We start from the raw sequence: 17219 nt of genomic DNA, 5'->3' as shown, positions 1-17219 counted from the left end.
TTGATGTTTTGGTCACTTTTGACTGCTGGCAGTGATTTCACTCTAGTGGTAGTATGAGGCGGAGTCTACAACCCACACAAGTGGCTCAGGTAGCACAGCTCATCCAGGATGGCACATCAATCTGGGGTGTGGTAAAAAGGTTTGCGGTGTCTGTCAGCGTAGTGTCCAGAGCATCAGAATCAGAATCGGAATCAGAATGGGGTTTATTGCCAAATGTTGAGCAGGTTTACAACATTAGGAAATTGCTGCGGTGCTTCAGTGCAAACATACTGTCATAAATAGCACTTAAATAGACATGGAAAAAAATAAAAGTAGGGATAAGAATTAAAAGTGCTACGTTGAAAGATATATACATGAGTGCAGGTGGTGATCAGTGCCAAACATGGAATGATGCAGTGACACAGCGTAGGGTCATGTGTTAGTGGCGGGACCAGTCATATGGTTATCATGTGTCCAACAGCAGAGGGGAAGAAACTGTTCTTATGGCGAGAGGTTCTGGTGCGAATGGACCGGAGCCTCCTGCCTGAGGGGAGCAGGTCAAACAGACTGTGTCCAGGGTGAGAAGGGTCAGCTGAGATCCGGGCTGCACGCCGCAGTGTCCTGGAGGTGTACAGGTCCTGCAGAGATGGGAGTCTGCAGCCAATCACCTTCTCAGCAGAGCGCACAACACGCTGCAGTCTCTGTTTGTCCCTGATAGTGGCTCTAGCGTACCACACGGTGATGGAGGAGGTGAGGATGGACTCGATGATTGCAGTGTAGAACTGCATCATCGTCCGTGTTGGCAGGTTGAATTTCTTCAGCTGCCTCAGGAAGTACATCCTCTGCTGGGCTTTCTTGATGACGGAGGTGATGGTGGGCTCCCACTTCAGGTCCTGGGTGATGGTGGTACCCAGGAAGCGGAATGAGTCCACAGAGGTGATGGGGGTGTCAGTCAGGATGATGGGGGGGAGTGGGGCTGTGTGCTTCCTGAAGTCCACAATAATCTCCACTGTCTTCTGGGCATTCAGCACCAGGTTGTTGTGGCTGCACCAGGACACCAGACGTTCAACCTCCCTCCTGTAGGCAGACTCGTCCCCGTCCGAGATGAGTCCAATAACGGTGGTGTCATCTGCAAACTTGATTAGCTTGACAGACTGGTGGGTGGAGGTGCAGCAGTTGGTGTACAGGGAAGGTGCTACCAGGAAACAGGCCAGTGCATCAGGAGATGTGGAGGATGCTGTAGGAGGGCAATAGGAGCAGTAGGACCACTACCTCCGCCTTTGTGCAAGGAGCACTGCCAGAGCTCTGCAAAATGACCTCCAGCACGTCACGAATGTGCAGGTGTCTGCTCAAACAGTCAGAAACGGACTCCATGAGGGCCCTACGTCCACAGGTGGGGGTTTTGCTTACAGCCCAACACGTAGCAGCATGTTTGGCATTTGCTAGAGAACACCCTGATTAGCAACTTTGTCCATGGTGACCTGTGTTCTTCATAGATGAACTTTATCATATCTCTATCATAATATTTCGAGCTCAAATTTTTAATATAGAAAAATATTAATATGCACTTGTAATAAATGTTACAATATACCATAAAAGTACAATTGATTATCACAAAACAAGAAACAAAAGCAAAATCCCAAAGTAGAAACTAACATTTTCTGTGTATGTGTACATATTAAAAATGCAAACTTCTTAAAAAGGAAAAGCACTCGGATTGGAAAACTAAAACAAATGCACAATAAAAGATTGTAGTTTTGTTTTGTTTTTTTTGTTTTTTTGTTTTGTTTTTTTTTTTGGCCAAAAATGACTTCCTTACTGATGATATTGGGCACAACTGGAGAAACACTGCCAAAGTTGGGTTCGCATCTTAACTTTGTAAAGCTTTAACCATGAAATAATTGCTACAACATTCTGGCATTTAATTATTCTGGCATGTTTACATAACCTTCAGACTTTATATACACCCATCATTTTTGTGCAGTTTATTGCTCACAGTAGCGCTGCATGGGTCTGACTGTATACAGTAGGTTTTTGAGGGGAAAAGGAAATCGCACTGATGTAAAGGTCTCATTTTGACCTTCTGGAGATGCACAAACACCGAGGTTAGTGTCAATCAGCCCACTGGTCTCCTGTCTGCTCAGCATCTGCCCCCTGCGGGCCTGGAGAGACATGACAGCACATGCGTCAGACTGACTGCGTCACTTGTCTTTTCAGCCCAATAAAGCGTTCATTCTCAGCACAAAGATGGGTTCAGTACCTTCCAGTAGAAATACGGGACGATATTCTCCAACAGCAGAATCAGCGGCAGGACGACCACTGTGATGCTAAGATCTGATCAGACACATTCAGTCATCAGCAGTCCGACAATCACTTCAACACAGAGTTGATTGATTCACGCCCATGTTTGTATCTAAAATTTCACCAATTTCTTTGAATACTGACCATCACAGCCCAACTACAGTTTGTCATTGTGCATTCAAAGAGCAGCGAGGGGAGTAACCTCCTCTGGATAGATTAATCAAGGTTTGTTGTTTGGCCACATTAACGGGAGACATGTTGCATCATGAAAGTGAAAATATAACCATGAATTTGCATCTTAGCAAAGACTGCTGGAACATAATGTGAACACTTCTATCATGGCCACCAGCCTATAAGGTACAGGAGTGCCTGCTTTTTATGCCAACAGGCTACTCAGTTCCCACAAACTTTAAAGAAACGATACTGGTAGATTTCATATTTGTTCAGTTATTTAAAAATCAATATTTATTATCCATGACCTACTCCTACGTAATATTTTTAAACAAAATACAATATACGTTATAATTCCCTTAAAAGTAAACACTGCCCCAACAGTGAGCTGTCTTGGAGAAAGTTTTGTGGTGTTTATGAATTTACTTGTGTCTGTGTTTTTGTCTTCTCCGTCATGCTGTTTGCTTTTTCTCTTTACAAAAATGACATCTGGGTTTAGAAGAACACCTGTCAGCATTTCCTCACGAACACACAACATAGGTGTTAAACACATGTACTATCAGCACTGAAGTCATTGCTGATGTCACTAACGGGCTTACCTGAGCAGGTGAGATCCAAGGTATTGACAGAGGACGATGATGTTGCTCATTCTCTCAAAGCAAACGCAGACTGAACACAGTCATGTATGAGCTCCCACACAGTCCTGTCAGACACCCTTTTCTTTCCTAAAGAAATAGCAGAGCCACAGCCCAGATGTTTACAGAAAACAGCTGCTTGTCTCAGAGTCCAGCCAATACTGTGCACTGCTCTCCATTCTCCCATATTTTTCACCTCCACTGTGCCAGCACAGCGACTGGCTCCGCCCACCACCCTGACATCAGGGTCTGACGAGAAAGCAGAGTATCAATAGTAAAGAAGTCAATGTACTTCTGCAAATAATAAGTTAAAAAAAACTTTACTGCTCATTCTCTTCTGTGATTCATTTTTTCTTTAATTTGTTTATTTACCTGCTGAACTGTGTGTCCCTATAGGCTGGACGCCTGTGGAGAAAAGCAATGAATCCATCAGTATTAAGCAAGAACTTGACTGGGGCTCAGCCATAGACAGGAAAAAAATAAATTATTCCCAAAAAGTTGATTCTGTTCATCTGGATGTAACATTTTCAATGGGAGAAACGTTTCATCACTCATCCAAGTTCCTTTGCACAATAACTGAAGCCAGCCTACTGAATGAACAATGGGCTGTGAGGTCAGTTCCTTGATCATTAATGCAGTGCTATTACATGCACTTTAAATTGTTTCTGTTACAGAGTGAAAAACAATGTTAATAAAGTTATTCTTTGTTTTAAGGGTTTTTTTTGTTTTCTTTAATGTTAATAAGGATACAATGTTGTGCAGAGATGTACTTATATTAACAATTTAGACAAATTATACTATTTATAGTTGCGGGGGAGAGTGGGGGATGCAAAATGTTTTCTTGTTCCTAAGGGGGGCGTAGCAGAAAATAATTGCGAAGCACTGCCCTAAAGTATCCAAATCATAGACTCATACCACCTCTCCATCAGTAAATTTGTCATTTTGCCACGTACTGTAAACCTAAATACTCTTGCTACGACGCGCCCGCATCATTTTAAGCTTTTCCTGGCTTCTCCTCACTTGCCATTCCTTCCTGTTCACCTCCATCCTCTTCCCTGCTTCAGTACATTCACTTTCGGTTCAACACATAAAATACTTCCACACATGACTCCGTTTACGCTCAGCCATTGTTGTGAGTGGGCACTAGTGATGTGTGGATCAATACTGAAATATCGATTCCTGTGATACCAGTTATTTATATTCTAGAATCGGCTGTATAAATGCGTCGGGGAGTCCTTTAGTGCTGCAGGCAGGCAACGTGTTCAAATAGCGCACAACTGCAGGTTTTTTATTTCTATATGATAATTCTGCATTTTTAAGCAATAAGAACAAGTAGTCTGTTGTCATGTAATCATTATGAAGCTATCATTTGAAATACAATAAAACATTACGTTTTTGTACAAATTATCGGAATCAGATCAGTATCGTCGATACCACCCTGAATTTTACTTGGTATCGGATCGGAAAGGAAATCAGTGGTCTAAGGGGCTGCGACACCTTTATACAGCCATATTTCACATGTAGTTCCTTCCAAGTTAGATAATCCGAATGATAAAGTTTCTTTCCACTGTCTTCCTGTTATTGATAAAGTACAAATTACTCAAATTACTAAAATATCGATATTTTAATATGAGAATCGATTCTAGAACATAAATACCAGGTATCAGAGGAATCAATATTTCCGTATCGATCCGCACACCACTACTGATTTCCTCTTCAAGGCCAGCTGGAACAGCAACTCTCCACCAGATCGTCTGCTAACCAGCGTTATTGTCGCCTCACTCATGCGCTTCATTGCAATTTATGCTTGTACTCGTTTTGTTTCTCTTGTGCCTAGTTGTGTCCACGGATTTTTTACCTCACCGCCTACAGTTTCCTTTCCTTTGCTGCTGAATTTGCCCCTCTCACTTTGGTTCGGACTCCCTTCTTCTTATCACCTGCCTGCCTCCCTGCTCTCACAGTTAGACCACCTCACAGATTGGACCCCCTTAAACTTTTGACCCTATAGTGCAACCTTGGGTCTAGTAATGGAAGCGAAGGGCTTCCATCAGTATTTTATCTTTCCCAAATTACAGTTGCTGATTGATTTTGAGGGTAGAAAGACCAGTGAAAATGTCAGGCTTCAGATTTCATTGTGCAAAAAAATGGTTTGAAAGTGGGTCAACAGACATTATTACCTTTCCTTAATATTCCTCCCATAGCACCAAGATAAACACAATGTTTTTTTCCTACCCTTTCTCTTGTTTATGTATGCTTTTGCATTTACACACACACACACCAACGCAAATCCATGGAAATGCACATTTAACAATTATAATCATCTTAGCACCCATGACCACAACGGTCTTCTACATATAAAAAGATATACCAAACATATTAAAGCTGACTTATACGTGTTGGATGTCTTCTTCTGTGCTTCTTGTTCTTTTTTAATTTAACAGCAGCTGGTATTTAACACAAAGCATCCTACCTGAGCTCAACAGCAGCATCACCATCAGAACCACAAAGTGATCCATTTCAAGGTGGGCTTCTCTCTGCACTGATCATTACATGTGCTACACTCGCTATTTATCTTCCAACAGGAAGAACTGGAACTTCCCTCTTCTTTATCTAATTTTGGTGGTTTTTGATTCGATGTAAAGCGTCTTCATTTCACTCACGCTTGCTTTTTTTGAATTGACACAGATCTGTCGGTTCAGTTTGTCTCTGCATTAAAGGAGTCCATCATCATATCAGTCACAGCTCAAAGTCACAACATGTATTTTATTTGACATTTATTTTATATCAGAATTAGGGGTGGGCGGTATAAACGGTATATGATACAAATGATACGAACTTGGCCAAGAGATTTTGACCATACCACTGTACCGCGAAAGCGCATGTTGATGGTGTCATCAAGCTGTGCCTGTTTTGGTCAAAAGCATTGCAGTGGCTGCAAACAACATGATCTGCAAATTACGCCAGGTTACAGTAGTCGCGAAGAGACGAAGCACATTTTAGAATATGAGGAAAGCCAAAAACGGCGCTTCCTCCACTTCCGTACCATTGATTCATTAATGTTGAATTCTCTCGCAGCTGTTCTATTCCCGTGTTGTTGCAGTAAATTAATGACTAACCTCGTATTGTGGATGGATTATCTCAGTTGTTCTCCTGACTGAAGTTTGGTCCATTTACCAGCATCCTGCCATGCGATTACATTTGTCCCTAACCATCAGGAACCCTCCTGTTAACTTTTATCGAGTGGAAACGTGTTAGCGTTCCTCCTCCAGCTTCACAGTGACTCCAGCTATTTTAGCATTATATTGTGCTAAAATTACTTGTAATTAATCTCTGTTTCTCTTCCACAGCATTTCTTTTATCCTGTCTTCCTTCTCTCACCCCAACCGGTCCTGGCAGATGGCCCCGCCCCGTTTCTTCCTGTTAAAAGCGAGTTTTCCCTTCACACTGTGGGTGTGCCGGGTCATATGATTGTGTGGGTGGTTTTTTTTTTATTATTGTAGGGTCTACCTTTTAATATAAAGCATCTTGAGGTGACTGTTGTTGTGATTTGGTGCTGGATAAAAAAATGTTTTAGTAATAAAAATAAATACAAAAATAAATGAACGTGAACATATTCGTCTATAGTGGAAAAGTATGTATTATTTAAGCTTTTTCAGCAAGACAATGAACCCAAACACGCAGCCAAGGACACTCTTGACTGGTTGCACAGAAAGAAAAAAAATAAAGCTGTTAGAATGGCTCAGCCAATCACCTGACCTGGATCCAACAGGAAATCTGTGGAAAGAGTTCATAGAAAGGGCCCACAGAACCTTTAGGATTTGAAGACTGATTGTGTGGTGAATGGGCCAAAATCACACCTGAGGAATGCATCCAACTAGTTTCTCCATACAGGAGATGTCTTGAAGCTGTCATCACATATAAAGGCTTTTGTACAAAGTATCAAATACATTTAAGTAAACATGTTAAATAATTTTTCACTGTGTCATTTCTCATTATTACACATAATTTATGGGCATCTGTGGTTTGGTTTCTTTCTATGTGTGGACTGGATAGGTTGTTATCTACATATGGTGAGAATTTCATGTCAACAGAATCTTTAGAAATGTATTTATGCAGAAGAGAAAAAGTCACAGTAGGTAAGTGGGATGTATGTTTTGCTTTTTGTGTAAGGATGACCTCACCAAATTTAATGATCACATCATCAGCCAGGCAGATTTTCTAAAGACGTTTATTTCAGCCTTGAGTCTTTGCCTCCCAACCTGCTGTTAAAAGGTCAAATTAAGATTACAGGAGGAGGAAAAAACAACCTCTGAAAGGAGTAACGTGAACATATATTGCAAGATGGAGCCAAACCTTAAATGAAATGACAGATTACAAGCCATTAGAGTTCTCGAAATAAAACAGCAAACATCCACGAGTACATCAGAAAGGTTGCAACAACTGACAGCGTGCTTAGCAAATACCTTAGGCAGCAGAAACCAGAGAAACAGGAGGAGACATCACGGCAGGACTGTATGTACCACCGGCAGATAAAAGAAGCTGCTAACATCCAGAAACCCAACAGGTGGCTGGACAGAAACCCAGCACAGAGAATGTGTTGAATCATGGCAGCACATGAACAAGCTCTGAGCACAAGCTCCATAGAGGCTGGAGGTCTCGAGTTCAAAATGGGTGGCCGAGAATGTACAAGCTAAGGTCCTGTGGGACTTCCAGATACAGACAGACAAAATGGTGATGGCTAACCTGCTGTACATAGTAGTGGTGGACAAGCAGAGGAAGACGGCCATAGTGATAGACATAGCTACATCAGGAAGAAGGAACACGAGAAGCTGGAGAAGTACCAAGGGCTCAGAGAAGAGCTGGAGAAGGTGTGGGGGGTGAAGGTAACACTGGTCCCAGTGGTAATCGCAGCACTAGGTGCAGTGACTCCCAAGCTAGGCGTGTGGCTCCAGCAGATCCCAGGAACAACAAGGATCCTCAAACCCCAGGCGCCTGATAGAAGACCAGAGCTTGAAGGATAGATCACCCACAGGGGCGAGAGGGGGATTTTTTTGTGTTCCTTACATGGTGGAGGATGGCTTTGCCTCAATGCCAAAACAGAAAAATATGAACAGTCAGAGGTTAAAGTGGGATTTGGAGAGTGGGGGAACAATAAGATCTGTTATAGTGATTCAGCATGGGGAAAATACGAATTCAAAATCATTTCTGTTGTGAGCTCCAGTAGATTTTCTTAGTGGCCAAGCTATGATCAGCTGACCTGCTGCTTTTTGTAGATTTACACCACTGAATTCAACGATGTCAGCAGATGTTACACAGCTATCTTGCTTGAGTTTCATTTCCTCCACTAACAGTATACTGTATGTTCTCTTCATGCTAAACTGTATAAAGTTGGTATAGTGAATGAATTCAGTGAATGAATTGAAGCATCATCAGCTTTAATGTAAATTAAACTCTACTACACTTGATGAAAGCCAACACTGACAACACTTTACTGACAGTACTTTACTGTGAATTCACCACGTTAATGCAAGCATATTATAGGGATGTATAGCCTTCCTAAAATTGTTAATGATAAGGACTTAGAAATAATATTTAGTTATTGGAAGTCTGATTTTACAAATCAGAATTTATCTGTTGCATGATTAAAATCTGCAGTTTACACACCACGGAAAATAAGCAGTAACTTTGTGGTTTGTAACCTCAGAAGAGAGATAAGATGTTCCATCTCACGTTCAGCACAGAACCATGGCTCGGTTTCTGAGTGTCTAGATGAGTCTTTAAAAAAACTGGACAGTCTGGGCAATGAGCTACAAGAACATTTTCTAATTTAAGTCCAAAGACTCGTGCTGACAGATTTCTTTCTCTGTCACAGCAGCTTTTTCTTCATCACATAGAAAAACAGTTAAATATGTAACTTCTTTACACTGACAGAAAGGGGAGTTTCAGGTTAAAGCGGACTGTTTGGGTGAATGTCTGAGTTTGACACCCTTGATTTACTCGGAAGGAGTGCAGGTGTCAGTGAGTTGTAGTCAGCATCTAGCTACAGAAGAGGAGCATAAAGGGAGTAACTACATGACATGATGTTTTACAGCATTTCTATCAGCTCAACAACATCATCACACGAACTGCTTGTGTGCTAGCTAAAGGTCCAGCTGCTTATTTCACAGAGAGAAAGGAAAGAGAGCTAACTTCACTGAGAGACGGAGACAGATAAGAAAGACAGAACAGGACAGGAAGAAGAGATGATAGATTTAAAGATAAGGACTGCTCAGTGGTGTTTGATAAACTGGATGTTAAAGCTGACATGTAAGTCCTCACACTTAAATCAGATACTGGGTCTGTACATGTGACATGTTTTTCATATTGTGAAACATCAAACTGAAGTAGACTAACTGTGTTTTAAAGGTTGCATGAAAATCCTCTGCAGGGTTCCTGCACCTGCTGAATCCCGTTTTAACTTCCCATACTCATTTTCCTGTTTAGAGGCAAAGTCACCCTCTACAGTGAAGGCAACAGAAAGTAGATTTTTTTTTACATTTTTCTTCTTTTTCTCTGCTCATGTTCAACTTAACCAATTTAAGCTAATTACTTTTAGCAGAATTAAAATTCATACTACTAATATTGTTTCATCATTACATTAATGTAGCACATGGTTCAGTTAGCTTTGTACAAAAATAGCTGGCGCATTGAGGCATTGGTTGTTGTGATTTGGCACTATATAAATAATTGAATAGAATAAAAATGTCCTCCAAGGGGTTACTTTTTCCTTTCTTACTGGGAGTACATTTTAAAGTCTGTCCTTTTTCACTTTTACTTGCGTAAAGAAGTTGAATCAGTACTTCAGCTTTTACTGGAGTACTTTGTAACACTAGTATCTGTACTTCTACTTAAGTACAGAATGCCTGTACTTTTGCCACCTCTGGTCATCTCAAGAACTTTAATGGCTTGTAATCTGTCTCTTCATTTAGGATTTGGCTCATCTTGCAAGAAATGTTCCTTCCGGAGGATGTTTTTTCCTCCCCCTGCAGTCTTAATTTGACCTTTTAATAGGCAGGCAAACACTCGAGGCTGAAATTAGCTTCTTCGTCTGATGATGTGATAATTAAATTTGGTGAGGTCATCTGTACACAAAAAGCAAAACAAGCCCACACACTTCCTGTGACCTTTTCTCCCTGTATCATCTAACCCCACCCTCTCCACCCAGCTCCTTCTCGTCATCAAAAGTTGTTATGACGACCTGAGTAAACAGAAGAGCAGAGCAGAGACACAGCTGTGATGGTGGGGGTGGTCTATGTGTGCCTGTCCTACTTTACTTTGAACTTGGAAGGTCAGAGATGCCAGGCCACCTCTAGTGGTAGAAAGTAGAGCAGGGCGATATGACCAAAAATATTTATCACTCTATATACATTTGAAAATTTGCGATAACGATATAACTGACGATAGAATTGACACTAGACAAACTACTTTACAACTCCACAACTTTATTAGTGCAAAAAATCCCATCAATGTATTTTCACTTAAACAAGCAGCTGTTTTTTATGTGCATTAAAGTTATATAAAAATCTAACAGTGCAAATGCAAATTCCTTGCTGACAGTTTAACCAAAAGGCATTTCCAGCTGACATATCCTCAGCATTACCATGTATAATATCCACAAAACTTAAAAAGAGGTTATACACACACAATATTATGTTGAAGCACAGTACGTATCACTCCGCGAGGCTCCGGCTTACGATAGCCGTAATGCTCCGACAATCCATCAAGCGCCGCTTCGTAGCTTAGCAAAGTCGCACTAAAACATTTGACAGATTTTCGAGTACCACATATACCAAGCTCCTTAGACTCTAAAGACAAGAGTTTATATATATATACGTGAAGTACCCTCAATTACGTGAAGTACCCTCAGAAGGTCTGCTAGATGATGTTAATGCAGCACTACGGGCAATACCTACAACCACGATTACCGACACTAACAAGCTGATCTACAATACGGCAGCAGTGATCAGTGAGATGCTTGGCTACAAGTTGAACAGCCACAAGGGGCAGTACCCTCCATGGAGAAGGAGGCTAGAGGGCAAGATCAAAGTAGCACGGAGGGAGGTGAGCCAACTAACGGAGTTGCAGAAAGGTGCGACAAATAAGGTGCCTAAGAAATACAGCAAGCTGTCCATACCTGAGGCCTTGGAAACTGCCAAGCAAAGACTCACAGCCTTGGCCAGCCGCTTGAGGAGGTACACCAGAGAGATAGAAGGCAGGAGAATAAACCAGCTGTTCTCCACAGAACCAGCAAAGGTGTACTCTCAGTGGCAAGGGAACAATAAGAGAACAGCACCACCAAGGCTGGAGACGGAGCAATACTGGAAGAGCATATGGGAGAAGGATGCAACCCATAACGGCAATGCTCAGTGGCTAGTGGATCTGAGGGCAGACCACAGCGACCTCCCTGAACAGGGTCCAGTAACCATCACAGTGGCAGATATCCAAGAAAGGGTCTCCAGTATGAAGAGTTGGACAGCACCAGGGCCCGACATGGTTCACGCCTACTGGCTGAAGAAGCTGACTGCACTCCACGAGCGTCTGGCAGCACAAATGAACCAGCTGCTAGTTAACGAGAGACACCCGGAATGGCTAACTGAAGGCCGGACGGTCCTGATCCCCAAGGACCCCAAGAAGGGACCGGTCCCCTCCAACTACCGACCAATAACCTGCCTCAGTACTACATGGAAGCTCCTGTCAGGCATCATATCGGCTAAGATGAACAGGCACATGGGTCAATACATGAGCGGGACACAGAAAGGAATTGGCAAGAATACCAGAGGTGCAAAACACCAGCTACTGGTAGACAGAACAATCAGCCGAGACTGCAAGACCAGACTGACCAACCTGTGCACTGCCTGGATTGATTACAAGAAGGCCTATGACTCAATGCCCCACAGCTGGATACTGGAATGCCTAGAATTGTACAAGATCAATGGGACCCTAAGAGCCTTCATCAGGAACTCAATGGGGATGTGGCGTACAACACTAGAGGCCAACTCCAAGCCCATAGCACAAGTTACCATCAAGTGCGGGATCTACCAAGGAGATGCTCTGTCCCCACTGCTGTTCTGCATAGGCCTGAACCCCCTCAGTGAGATCATTAACAAGACTGGCTACGGATACCGACTACAGAACGGAGCAGTTGTCAGCCACCTCCTGTACATGGATGACATCAAGCTGTATGCCAAGAGTGAACGAGACATCGATTCACTGATCCACACTACCAGGCTATACAGCAATGACATTGGAATGTCGTTCGGACTGGAGAAGTGTAGTCGGATGGTAACAAAGAGAGGGAAGGTAGTCAGAACTGAGGGGATTGAACTACCAGAAGGCAACATTGCAGACATAGAGGACAGTTACAAGTACTTGGGGATCCCGCAGGCAAATGGGAACCATGAAGAGGCCGCTAGAAAGGCTGCAACCACCAAGTACCTGCAGAGGGTCAGGCAAGTCCTGAGGAGTCAGCTGAATGGTAAGAACAAGATCCGGGCCATCAACACATACGCCCTGCCCGTGATCAGGTACCCTGCTGGGGTAATAAGCTGGCCAAAGGAGGAGATAGAAGCCACTGACATAAAGACAAGAAAGCTCCTTACCATGCATGGAGGGTTTCACCCCAAGTCCAGCACCCTGAGGCTGTACGCTAAGCGGAAGGAAGGGGGCCGGGGACTGGTGAGTGTCAGCACCACAGTCCAGGATGAGACAAGGAACATCCAAGAATACATTGGGAAGATGGCCCCAACTGACCGAGTGCTCAGTGAATACCTCAGGCAGCAGAAACCCAAGAAAGAGGATGGAGACGAGGAACCATCATGGAAGGACAGGCCCCTGCACGGTATGTACCACCGGCAGATAGAGGAGGTGGCTGATATCCAGAAATCCTACCAGTGGCTGGACAAAGCTGGACTGAAAGACAGCACAGAGGCACTAATCATGGCAGCACAAGAACAAGCTCTGAGCACAAGATCCATAGAGGCTGGGGTCTATCACACCAGGCAAGACCCCAGGTGCAGGCTGTGTAAAGATGCCCCAGAGACAATCCAGCACATAACAGCAGGGTGCAAGATGCTAGCAGGCAAGGCATACATGGAACGCCATAACCAAGTGGCCGGCATAGTGTACAGGAACATCTGTGCCGAGTATAACCTAGAAGTCCCGAGGTCAAAATGGGAGATGCCCCCAAGGGTGGTGGAGAATGACCGAGCTAAGATCCTGTGGGACTTCCAGATACAGACGGACAAAATGGTGGTGGCTAACCAACCGGACATAGTGGTGGTAGACAAACAGAAGAAGACGGCCGTAGTGATCGATGTAGCGGTTCCGAATGACAGCAATATCAGGAAGAAGGAACACGAGAAGCTGGAGAAATACCAAGGGCTCAGAGAAGAGCTCGAGAGGATGTGGAGGGTGAAGGTAACGGTGGTCCCCGTGGTAATCGGAGCACTAGGTGCGGTGACTCCCAAGCTAGGCGAGTGGCTCCAGCAGATCCCGGGAACAACATCGGAGATCTCTGTCCAGAAGAGCGCAGTCCTGGGAACAGCTAAGATACTGCGCAGGACCCTCAAGCTCCCAGGCCTCTGGTAGAGGACCCGAGCTTGAAGGATAAACCGCCCGCAGGGGCGTGCTGGGTGTTTTTTTTTTTTTTTATCAGTCTTCCCTTTTGTTGACATTCCTTAAAGTGCAAACTCTTGTCTTTAGAGTCTAAGGAGCTTGGAAAGAAAAGCGTCTGGACTTCTTTAAGTTGCTTGAAGACGTTTCACCTCTCATCCCAGAAGCTTCTTCAGTTCTAAGGTCAAATGGTGTCTTTAGACTTTTCGTATTCCCCCTCTGCCTCCCTGGGCCCAAGAAGCAACAGGCACTGCACCCAAAGCACCAAGGGCGGCACAGACGGATACCTTAGGTGTTCTGCGTCACACCACACATAGGATAAAGGCTGCAGTTAGTTTGTGCCTGTCACATCCCCTAATTTTGGAAACAAATTGGCTGGGGTTTAATAACCTTTTGGGGCAGTATGTGGGGATGTGATCACAACTTTTAGTAGCGTGTAGTGTCTGGGCTCAGGGTGACGCGGGGGGAGGAGACTCACTAGGGCGTCACTACAAGGGCCCACCACCCCGTGAGAGATTAACCACTGGAGCAGTCTCGGGATGACACCCAACTCTCAGCCTTTGACCAAGTGATAGAAATTGATGGTCGGACCTACATGCACATTGTATTACTGAATGATCCTAACAGAAAAAAAAAAAAGAAAACCAGTTACCAATGCCTTTATAAAAAAACTGTTATATTTTATTTCACATTTGATAGTAACACACTCTGTTATTGGTTAATTGTTTGATATAATAAGAAAGTTTAATGTAAATAAATACATTAAATCAGATGACAACGTAGCTGACACTGTGTTTATAAGTATTAGGTCAACCAGAACTGTTCAAATTGGCAGCCACACATCAAGTCTTTATACAAACAATATTAAAATATAAAAAAATATATATAATGAAAGAAACAGTTGAATTAATATGAAATTATTGAATTATATGAAATATTATGGCTAAGTGTGCCACAGCGTTTCTCTTTAAACTACTTGGGGACACTTTTACTGGCAGGCAGTGATGTCACTGCAAGGCAAGATTCTGTTGCCATAGTCTGAGTTTATTTTGAAAGCTCACTTACAGAACTCGCTTAAACAGCTTAGAAAAGACAAGCACATGCATTTGAAGAAATATTCACTACGTTTTCCTGTTTGAAAGATTTTAAAAATTAAGATGAACAAGGAAACGAGAAAAAATACAAGTCCAGCAGATAAGAAAGGTCCAGGAGATCAAAGTAAGTAAACAAATACATCAAATCTGTGTAAAATCCCCCAAATAACAGAATCTACATTTCTAAAAATGTTGACACTCTGTGTAAAAATGAATCATTTGAATCCTGTGTTTGAGTGAAAATAGCAGAAATACAACATGTCTAATCAAAGAAAGGTTACTGGGGCAAAATAATGGGACAAGTTTATTCTTGGACTCAGCAGTAAAAACAGACCAACAAGTGTCATGAAGCTCTAACACTTAGTAGACCTAGTATGGACTGGTGTTGCTCTGTTTTTATCAAAAGGATGAACTTGTTATTAGAATTTAACCAATCCTCATTAAAATGCCATCAAAATCCTTCCAGTCCTGATGTCGAGCACTCTTTTTCACTACTGTGTTGTTGTTGTTTAGGTAAGTAGCAAGCAGCTTGGCTTTTATACTCAGGTGAAGAGCAAAATGAACATTTAGGCTACAGCAGAGAGTCATTTGTGTCACAGCTGTAGTAAAACAACATGTGTGTTTGTCTTTTCAGGTGAATTCCAGGCCAGATACGTGGAGGAGCACCATCTCGGAGGAGGCGGCTGTGGAGCAGTGTTTGCTGGCTACCGGATAACGGATCGTTGCCCAGTAAGTGTTCAGATGGTGGGAGTAAGACAGGCAGTAACGCAGATAAGGGTTAATATCGTAAGCTGAGACGTGTGCTGTTTCACACCTTTAGTGATGCCATACGGAGGAAATGCTCACCAATGCTCTGTGTCTTTTAGGTAGCCATCAAACACATTCCAAAGGACAGAATCCCCATCAAAGTGACGGTAAGTGTGCAACACTTGAACTGTTTTTACATTCCTGGACTGAGTGCAGCGTTCACCTGTGGAACGTCTCTTCCTCATCATCCACTTTGTTGGAATATATCAGGGTGAAAACGCGAAGCGGGTCTCGGTGGAAGTGGCCATTATGCTGAAGCTTGCAGCTGAAGCGGATGGACCAGTGGGAGCGTCAGCACCCGTGTCTCTGCTGGACTGGTTTGACCTCGGCACAGAGCTGATCCTGGTGCTGGAGAGACCCGTCCCCGCTGTGGACCTGCATGATTACATCACAGCAAATGGAGGATGTTTACCAGAGGAAAAGGCCAAGGTAAGTTGACTGGAAGAGCCTTAGACTGTACAGCATTCAATCAAAACACAGAATATCAGAGAAGCATCAACCTGTTGACTCATTACTGTCTTTTTCATCTTTTCCAGGTCATTCTGAAGCAGCTGGTTGATGCAGCAAAGCACCTGGAGGATAAACACATCTTTCACCGGGACATCAAGAGTGAGAACATTCTGATTGAGACCGGCTCAGATGTGCCTCGTGTTCATATCATCGACTTTGGACTGAGCTGCTTTGCTAAGGAGCGATCGGTGTGCCGCCTCTTCTATGGTAACATATTCAGCTCCTGCTCTTCACACATGTAGCAATTTGTGCCTTTTGTTTTACAAGAAATTGTCATTGTGTCTGTTTATTAGGTACAGCTATTCACACCCCTCCCGAATGTTACGGACGCAAAAAATACAGGGCTGGACCCACCACGGTGTGGCAAATGGGAGTGGTGCTGTATGAAGCGCTTCATGTGGGGGACTTTAATACCATGACGTTCCTCCAAAAGGAACTGAAATTCAACAAGGATCTGTCGCCACGTAAGAAAACGTCACGCTTCAACATTCACTGATGGCTTGGATCACTGGAACTATCATCTTCATCTGTTTTCTCCTTTCTTTCTCTCCAGACTGCCGGAACTTCTTGGACGCATGTTTAACCAACGTCCCGGAGAAGCACCCAACGCTGGGGGACCTCCAGCTTCACCCCTGGCTCAGATAAGCCCGTCTCTTTCACACACAGACACACACTTCATATCTTATCATATAAGTGTGATACATTACCTAACTTTCTTTTTATTAACTTTTTTACAGGAAAAGTGTGTTTTTAGTTTTTTTGGCCTATTCTAAATTTTGTTATCCTGGAGTTCCTGTAACCCCCCCAGCCATCCCAGGAAAGGGGATCTCTCTTTGAATGGGCTTTCCCCAGGTTTCTTCCCATCGATCTGGCCCCCCGGGGAGTTTTTCCTCGTCTTCATAGAGAGCTTGGGCTGGGTCAGGAGCTCCATCAAAATTGGCCTAATTTGATTAGTCAAATGTAATAAAATACTTTAATTAATCAAATAAAATTTAGTAAAAGTCTGAACATTTAATTTCCATCAAAATAAAACTTGTTTAATTCAACTTTGGTGAGAATACTCTTTTATTAC

The 17219-nt window shown here is 43.2% G+C and overlaps 1 protein-coding gene across 1 annotated transcript; it reads left to right on the top strand.

Annotated features, from left to right (window-relative positions):
* Window positions 1-9361: 9361 nt before the first annotated feature.
* LOC309713354 (serine/threonine-protein kinase pim-1-like) lies at window positions 9362-16792 on the top strand (the record flags this gene model as incomplete). Its single annotated transcript, XM_082544913.1, has 7 exons — window positions 9362-9392; window positions 15465-15559; window positions 15697-15744; window positions 15848-16066; window positions 16174-16354; window positions 16441-16611; window positions 16701-16792. Exons 1-7 carry the CDS (start codon window positions 9377-9379, stop codon window positions 16790-16792), a joined length of 822 nt encoding a protein of 273 aa, XP_082401039.1. The 5' UTR covers window positions 9362-9376.
* Between the last annotated feature and the right edge of the window lie 427 nt (window positions 16793-17219).

This window comes from Aulonocara stuartgranti (assembly GCF_965226115.1).
Source record: "Aulonocara stuartgranti genome assembly, chromosome: 8".
Lineage (NCBI taxonomy): Eukaryota > Metazoa > Chordata > Actinopteri > Cichliformes > Cichlidae > Aulonocara > Aulonocara stuartgranti.
This window is presented reverse-complemented; position numbering and strand designations above follow the sequence as displayed.